This window comes from Microchirus variegatus, assembly GCF_963457635.1.
Source record: "Microchirus variegatus genome assembly, chromosome: 12".
In the NCBI taxonomy this organism is placed as follows: Eukaryota; Metazoa; Chordata; class Actinopteri; order Pleuronectiformes; family Soleidae; genus Microchirus; species Microchirus variegatus.
In genome coordinates, this window is record NC_139813.1 from 12,011,849 (window position 1) to 12,020,373 (window position 8,525).

An 8,525-nucleotide genomic window follows, 5' to 3' on the forward strand; every position below is an offset into this window, starting at 1 on the left:
TAAACATTAGCACCAAATCAGAAACAACTTAAATAAAAAGGCAGCTCAGTCTACAAAACAATAAAAGCAATGGTTGTTTTATTTTTATTATCATTATTATTATTATTCTTGAAAAGAAACAGAGAAGTAGCAAATTGAGATTTTTTTTTATATTTTGTTTAACTTTCCGTAAAAAAAAACCAAAAAAAAAAAAACAAGCACCCCCACCCTCCCCCTTCTCCCCCTGGCAGGCTATAGCATTCTTGGGGCACATGCCGATGACTAGATAAAAACACAAATTCAAGTAACATTGAGATACGACATAACATGTCCACTGGTACCCATTCCGAGCATGACCTTTTCACAGAACCTACGCAGGCAGCACAAAACTAACATGAGGTCCTGGAGTGAGCACGTCATAGCAATACTATCACTGAAAAGCTTGTATCAAGTCTTTAAAAAGAACCAAAAAAAAAAAGGGGGAGATCCGGTGGCATGGGCTGTCGGGCCACAGGAATACTGGCACAGAAGACATTATGTACTCTAAAACTTCAGACAGACATCTCCTCTTTGTGCCTGTCCTGTGTCAAGATATTGCCTACATCATACATGAAAAAGGAATCTCTGAATAAAGAAAAAACCCTGCAATGTAGTTTTAAATATATATATTTCTATTTATATATTTTTTATATTTATATATAACTGTTACAATTTAAATAAATGTTACGTCCTCATTTCTACAACTGAAGAATGAATTTAAATAAGAGGAAGCTATTTTTTTTTTTTTTTTTTTTTTAAGAGGTGGATTTGTCTGTTCACCGAACACACCAAGTGCATGACGCCATGTTTGGAGGCTTACCAAGAATACGGTTTTAAGATTGAGGTTAAGGGAGTGACATTAAAGCAGCAGTAACAAGAGACTGGAATAGCTTAAGAACAAAAAGACAAAACAAAAGGATTATGTGGAAAAAAAATAATAATTGAAAAGTGTTGGGACGAATGGTGTGGTAAAGGCTTCGGAGTACGAGGAGGCAGACAAACTAATTACAGAAAACAAGGCGGTCAAGCAGTTTGGTGACTGTCGGAACTTTCTGTAATATGGAAAAAAACAAAACAAGTGTAACGATGCAAAAATCAAGGTCAAACATGATGACAAGAAAAAGCCAAAGGTGCTCCACTTTTAAACCAGTGATCCCAGGTAAGCTACGATGACCTTATTTTAAGTTACCGACAAAACCTCGGGATTGTGACTGTTGACGCTGGGTCTGTGGTTAAAACTGGTTTCACCTCAAGCTATGAAGACAAAACAAAACAAACTCAGAAAAGGTTGTGATGTTTCAGTTCATTCAGAATTGTTCTCCTTGGTTTCTTGCGTTCTATGTCCCCTTCATGCTTTCCGTAGTGTCAAAAAATGGTGAAAGTGTCTACTTCTATGAGCACCACATTAAACAAAACAGATCCAAAAAGAACATTTGCTACATTATTTGCAACTTGCATGTCGGGCGGCAGCATCCTTGTTCGAGAGGGTGCGTTGCCAGGTGATGTATAGATGCCATTTGTCATGCCAGGCTCAAGGTTTTCCATGAAATGGTGGAAAAGGAAACAGGATGGAAACACCTTTATTATGAGTGACAAATGTTCACCATACAATCTCTAAACTACTGTTTTTGGCTCTGCTGTGAGCGTGGCGAGTGGACCGTGGCAGAGTCATCCGTTTGTGCTTGGTGTTTGCTCAGCTGAAGAACTGCTCCAGCTCCTCCTCCATGTTCACCTCCGGCACCATCTGCTCCTGATCCCTTTCTCCTCTGCCGTGCACTGGAGTGACCCCCAGAGCCCCAGAGGAGGCAAACCAGGGGTGCTCCAGTATCTCCCGAGAGGTGAGGCGCTCCGCGGGTTCCCGGCGCAGGATGGAGCGGATCAGGCACTTGGCCTTGGGTGTGAGCGTTTCAGGGATGTTGAAGTGACCCCTGCGGATTTTGCTGAACAGAGAGCCAGGCTCGACGTCGTGAAACGGGTAGCGCCCAACGAGGATGGTATAAAGCATGACGCCCAGACTCCAGACATCAGCTGCTTTACCGGAATAGCTGCCATTGGCATTGAGGATCTCAGGGCTTACATAGGCTGGGCAGCCATGCTTGTCTGACAGAGAGTCATCATGACCGTCCAGGATATACGAGTCCTCAAGGCTCTCCAGCTTCACGAGGCTTCTAGAAACACAACAGAGAAAGGAAAAATACTTTCAACATAACGATCATATGAAACTTATTAAATGATGATTCAAACCATAGTCCGAATGTTTAGACAACACCGGAAAAGACACTGAAATTAGGTAATCTGTTCTGGTGGACATTAAGAGTTTTAGATCCATCACTTGAGGGTATCAGGGGAAGTAGAGCACATAATGCTCTGGGCTTAAGCTTGACATTTCCTTTCACTTCCTCCCATAGATAAAAGCCCAGCCAAAAAGCATCAGCGTACAAAGAGGCGTACCAAAAGACCTCCACAATTCAAAAGAAACACAATTATGGGTGAGTGCTCATCTTAAGTTTCCTGCATTCAACTGCTACACTCAGGGAAGTTCCTCCCCCTGCTCTGCCCCCCGTCAAAATAGCATCTATTTGCACTTTTCTCTAAATGCCACAATAGCAGCTATGATACCCTTGAGGGCTGATAATAATGGCTGGTTGTTCAGAAGTATTGTCACTTAAGTATCTCGAGAGGCTCAGGCAAGAACATTTTCCGCATGCATGGTAAGAGACACTGGTGGGGCTATGCAAATGCCATCTGCGTGTGAGGTCCATGATACATGATGCATCAAACAAAGAGTGTGTGATAGTATCACTATCTACGAGGTGCCACTTGGAAAAAGACAACCCAAGAAGCATTAGATTAGACAAGAAAATAATATATTATTGTGCTGCTCCTTGTTCCTCTGTGAGAAAAATAGTCAAGTACTAATTTAAATACAGTATAATGATTCCTAAATTACAGCTCGAGGACAAACCTGCACTCACTGTTAAAAAGGAGCTTAGAGTGACAAAAACAGACTGAGCTTATACTAATTGTCTTGTCTTTGTCTTTTTAGTTTATACAGAACGTAATATGAGCTGATCCTGAAGCTGAACTGTGTGATGAGCTTGTTGTAGAAGGCAGAGATCAACAAGACTGTTTAAGTGCCTCAACTCAAGGCCAACCTTTGACCAAAACTCTTCAACAGGGTGCTGTGAGGTCAAAGGCTGCCAAAATAAGTCCAGGAAGCCAACACATGATGTGAAAGCCTACTCGGGTATCATTTTATGCCTGGTCTCATTCCTGTCCTTCCCCCCCATGCACACGCTATATCCTTTTGTTACACACTTGGGTTCAAGCCAGAACGGTCTCAGTCTCTAAAGCGGCTTCGCCTTGTCATCTCTATGCTCTCATGCCAAAAAGAGGACTGAGAAGTTGTTGCAGGATTCTTGACAGGCCATATAGTAAATGTGACCCAATAGTGTCCTGCACCATCACTCTTAAAATTCACCCAACATCAATCATTTAATGGGAGGGACCGGGGACTTGGCATCGCAGCTCATGAGCAGTCTAGTGTGGCATTCAAGGTCATTGGACCCAGAGTGAGTATGTGAGGCAGCTCCACTTCCCTTTTTCCACAGTTTGCGCCAAGGCATGATGTCACACTTTTAGATAGAGGACAATTATGTGCAGCCTGTACCTCTGCCATGAGGTGTTAGATAATAGTTGGCAGAACTTAAGTTAACTTCAAAAACTTTAGCACCAGCATTGGCTTATAGACATCAATGACTAAGAGTGATAAAATAGTTTGCATATGATTCATAATCCACTGAAATGTAAATACAATTTCTTCATTAATTTACAAAAGCTCTGTCTCAGGTTGCTGTGGCAACAGATGCCTGATATTAAGGGTGTAGTTCTCACATTATGCCATGAGGGGTCAGTAAAGTTGCACTACGTCTGTGTGGTTTCCACAGACTCCTCATGCTGCTCACTCCACAAGTGCAGCAGTGGCAAAATATGAGCTTTGCAAACATCTGTCTTGGAAAATCTAGTCTTGGACATTTCTATGTGGACGTCTATGATTCAACAGAAGTCCCAGGTTGGATTAGGTGCAATTACTTCACTGCATTTAGCCTCTATGTGATTTAATTGCATGAAAATAACCGAGGGAGACACAAAAGGCTTATGTTTCCTGTACTCTGCATAACAACTAGGGGAGGCACACATGTCAGTCCTCTTATGTTGTCTCAGTTTACTCTAACCTCCATGTAAACTGAGATCCGAGACTGACCGTTATATCACATACCATGTCACATAATGAAGCAGGGTGGAAAAAAAGTAAACATTAAAACACCATTTCTTGCACAACTCACCTGTCCTCATTCTTGAAGACAAACTTCCTCAGTTTGAGGTCACGGAGAACCAGTCCGTTGTCGTGGCAATGTGCCACAGCCGAGGCTATCTGATGGAAAAGTCTGGCAGCTTCATCCTCTGGCAACTTCTTGCAGGTGCGGACAAAAGAGTGCATGTCGCCATAGCTTCTCTCAAAAAACACGTAGGCCCGTGTCTCCCCAAGCAAGATCTCCAGGATTTGGTTAATATGCTGGTGCTGACCCAGAGCAAAGTACGCTGCCAGTGACTCCTGGTATTGGCCAATGTCAAAAACCTGCAAAAATAATAATAATAAAAAACATTTATGCTTACAGTTTGCTTTCTAGCCAATTTTTTTCCCATCTCGGGTGACTTATGAGCACAATTATCTCATTAGGTTGTTTTGGTGTCAGGATCTTAGGGTGAGAACATCTGCCAAACAGTTTTCCCCCCTTTTCCGACTGTGGAGAGACACAATTAAATCCAACCGAGACGGTTTCAAATTGCACTTTAATTAAACAAAATGTGACCAAAATGTGAGCCATCTACCACATTATCCTGACACCACACTTGTGCTTAATCTTTGGACAGACTAAGGCTTCATACAGGCAACGTGAAGGCACTGTGTATGGTGCACAGTATTATACTGCAGCCTGGGGGTCTCTTTTGTTTCCATAGTAACCCCCAACTGCCTTTCAGCACAACCACTTCAGGTGAGGGGTGGCTCATCCGCTTGCAGTCAATGCAGATACACCTCACAGTTTTAGATCCCAAGTTGCGACCGAGGAGTCCAGCTTGGCAGGAACAACCAATCCTGGATTTCAGGATTGACTGATGTCATATTAAAACCGACAGAGCAGATGAGGTCAAACTGCCGTTTACTCACAGGCTGTGCAAGAGGCCATTAATCTGCTACTGCCATGATGAAACATTATCTCAAGTCAAAAGGTAAAGATTATTGGACCCGTCTTGCCTCATGTGTCCACGAGTGCATGTAACTATTGTCTCAATTCATCAAGCCACTTAGGTCTTTTTTTAAAAAGGTGGAATCTACTGTAGCACAAGGTCAACCACGCCGCCTGTTGAAGCAGTTATATTTTCCAAAGTCACTGTGGGCTATAAATTGTGTGGAAAGGCCACGCGGTTGCCCTCGGCCCTATGGGAATAGTGGTTTATTTCTTAAGGTTAGGGAGGACATTGCTGGAGCCTATGTCACAGGAGCTGTATGAGCTTGTAAAGTTCCCTTACCCTGTGGGCTTTCCTCTCCTCACAACAACCGTCTTTAAAAAGATCCCAGCTAATAATATCTGGCACTAGAGGCAACATATGACTATTGCTTATGCACCGAAATTAAAACTGAGAGGCTGAAATCATACGATTATAGGGTTGCACTGTAGAAGAGACTGGTCATGGTTAGGCAAGAGTAACACCGAGTGTGTGTGTGTGCGTGGTTACTCACTCCTTTGTCAACGTTACATCATGCAACCCAAACCACGCAGCTCGCCCCATTCACTTTTTCCATTAGGCTGCTCTGCCAGCTCTCTATTTACAATGCAAGCAATTATTTAAGCTGCAACAGCAAACACCTCAGCCCTTCTTTTTGCATTATGTGCAATATATTAACATAGAAACCGATGTAGCAATGCAAATGCAAAAAAATTTAAGGCATTATGAATGTGTTCATATTAGAGAGTATAAACGTTCGTTTGACTGTAACTCAGTGCATACTAACCTTACACACGAGCTCTTCCCCGCTGTGGAGGTGGGCGGCTCTGAATACGTGGTCTCCCTCCAGCGGCTCCAGCAGAAGGTAGTCCCCGATGCGGGAGATACAGTGCGAGGAGTCCGGGGTCTCCGGCGGGCTGGGGGACCCGAGGTTGGGACTGAAGCTCTGGTGCGATTCTGTAGTCCTTAAACAAGACAAGTCTTCGAAATCGTGCGATTTATGTCGCGATCTCCCATGACGTGAAATGTTAATTGGATTTGATCTCTGTATGTTCATGAGGAACAAGTGTGATAACTCCACAGTATCAGTGGGGACCTTCCTCCTCCTCCTCCTCGTTCCTCTGCTCCTTAATGCAGGCACCACTTTGATTTAAAGTGCAATATCACAAAATCGTCCAGCACCTCAGTGAGTCTTGGAACAAAAGGACCAAACAAACAAACAAATAAATTGGTTTAGCTGCAGCCGGCTGCTGGAAACTGCAGGTTATCACCAGGCAGAGCTGCCTCGTTGGTTTGCATACAAGAAAATGGCTCTTTTTGTAATAACAGTTCAATGGTTAATTTACCTCACTTTCCATGCAAGAAAAAAAGTAAAATTAACTGAATTACTGCCCCCACTTATCTGAAAAACCCTCCGCAAGTGCAACAAAGGCGACAAAAGTCAACGAACACAATGAATGAGGAGACCCAAGTTAACCCGCAGCTTGTTTGTTAGCTTATCTCGCCGCCGGTTAATGGCATTGAAGGCTTCATACGAAAGGAAACAACGTGTTGAAAATATCTTACAGGCACGGAAATTAACTAAACAATACAGGCAAAAAAAAAACGTTCACAGCAAGTTTCGCATTCTAATTAAACACGACTCGGTTTAAAGCCGAAATTTGACTGTCAAAAAAAATGATGGCTAGCAGGTGCAGAGCTAACCAGTTAGCTTCCTTGGCTAACTAGTATCAGGTCAGTGCACGGCCTTGTTCCCCGGGATCATATTATCCGTGCACGGTGATTGTCATCTAATACGTGAGGAGAGAAAACCCCATCCGGAAGAAGAAGAAGTAGGGGAAAAAAAACTGCTGCAGCTATTTATGTGCGGGAGTCGACGTCCTCGGTGTTTCTCTGGTCCGGTGCGTGGAAGAAGAAGAAGAAGAAGAAGAAGAAGAAAAAAAGTGGATTATCTGTCGTATCTGTGGATTATGTCTGCTGCTGGAAGGTGCTGGAAGGAAGGAAAAGGAAGGGACGGCCGGCCGACTTTCCCAGGCCAATCCCTGGATTCAGCAGGACATCCTCTCTCCCGTGGTGCCGCTGTGCTTCTTACGTGGCTGGGAATCTAGTCCACTGAGTGCGGGGGGAGGGAGGGAGGCCGGCCGAGCTGCACACACTGACTGACTGACTGACTGCTCACTCACTCACTCACACACACTCTCTCACACACATACACACACACAGTGCGCCTGTACAGGAGTACAGAGCTGTCTAAGCTTCTTGCACATGCACGCGAGCAACACATACACACACACACACACGTACATACACGAGCATGCCGATCCGCCCCCTGACGTCACCTCCACACCGAAATCCCATTGGCTTCCGACCTGAGTTCTAATGTGCAGTGCAGTCATGTGAGAAGCATGTAGTGAGGCGACACCCCCAGTAATCTAAATGCATCGCATGCTGGTAAATTGGATGCCGGGGAGGAGGAGGAGGAGGAGGAGGAGGAGGGTTGCTTCGGGGAGAGAGGTGGGAGTGAGAACATGACTACTGTACGTGCTGTGATACTAACGTGTTTCCTCCTGAAATTCCATTCAAGGTAGAGCGAGAGGGGGGTTGGGGGATCCCTCTCTCTCTCTCTCTCTCTCTCTCTCTCTCTCTCTCTCTCTCTCTCTCTCTCTCTCTCTCTCTCTCTCACACACACACACAGTAGCATGCAGATAAAACCCACCAAGCATGCACACACAGCGTATTGTTTTTGCATCAGTGTAAATGACGTTATGTCAGACTATGAAACAGTTTACATTTCAAAAAAAAAAAAAAAAGGAACTGAATTTGCCAAGATTTGTCTTAAAGAACATGTGCATTGATATTTTTAGTAACACCTTATGGCAGCAAACACACAGGACTCCTCCTTTCTTTCATCCCTGCCTTCACCAAACACAGGGATGTTGATCGTGTTTCTTTGCATAATACGCCTCTGCTTCAAAATGCAAAACACATGCTGGCTGGTTTGTTCCTTTCAGTGCTGCTGTAGAAACATGGCAGTGCACGGTGACAGCTTCCATGAAGCAGGGCCCTTCCCCATAGTACAGACATATGTTAATTTACAGTATGAGTAACTTGTATGTGTATTTATATATTTTTCCTTGATCTAAGTATGTTTTCCTTTCTACAGTAGAAGGGTATAAAGGGGGATAATGACGGGCAGGCATATATATATTCTCTCTGTG

The 8,525-nt window shown here is 43.9% G+C and overlaps 1 protein-coding gene across 1 annotated transcript; it reads right to left on the reverse strand.

Moving 5' to 3' along the window:
- Window positions 1-233: 233 nt before the first annotated feature.
- Window positions 234-7,490, reverse strand: trib2 (tribbles pseudokinase 2). Its single transcript, XM_083898975.1, has 3 exons — window positions 6,095-7,490; window positions 4,365-4,657; window positions 234-2,186 (listed from the first exon to the last, which is right to left on the reverse strand). The coding sequence occupies exons 1-3, from the start codon at window positions 6,362-6,364 to the stop codon at window positions 1,712-1,714; spliced, it is 1,038 nt and encodes a 345-aa protein (XP_083755101.1). The 5' UTR covers window positions 6,365-7,490; the 3' UTR covers window positions 234-1,711.
- Between the last annotated feature and the right edge of the window lie 1,035 nt (window positions 7,491-8,525).

Excerpts from the sequence above, each read along its gene's own strand:
- trib2 (XM_083898975.1), bottom strand. The coding sequence starts at position 6,364 with ATGAACATACAGAGATCAAATCCAATTAACATTTCACGTCATGGGAGA. Across the intron at positions 4,658-6,094 it reads GGGAAGAGCTCGTGTGTAAG|GTTTTTGACATTGGCCAATA; the intron begins GTTAGTATGCAC and ends TTATTTTTGCAG. Across the intron at positions 2,187-4,364 it reads GTCTTCAAGAATGAGGACAG|AAGCCTCGTGAAGCTGGAGA; the intron begins GTGAGTTGTGCA and ends TTGTGTTTCTAG.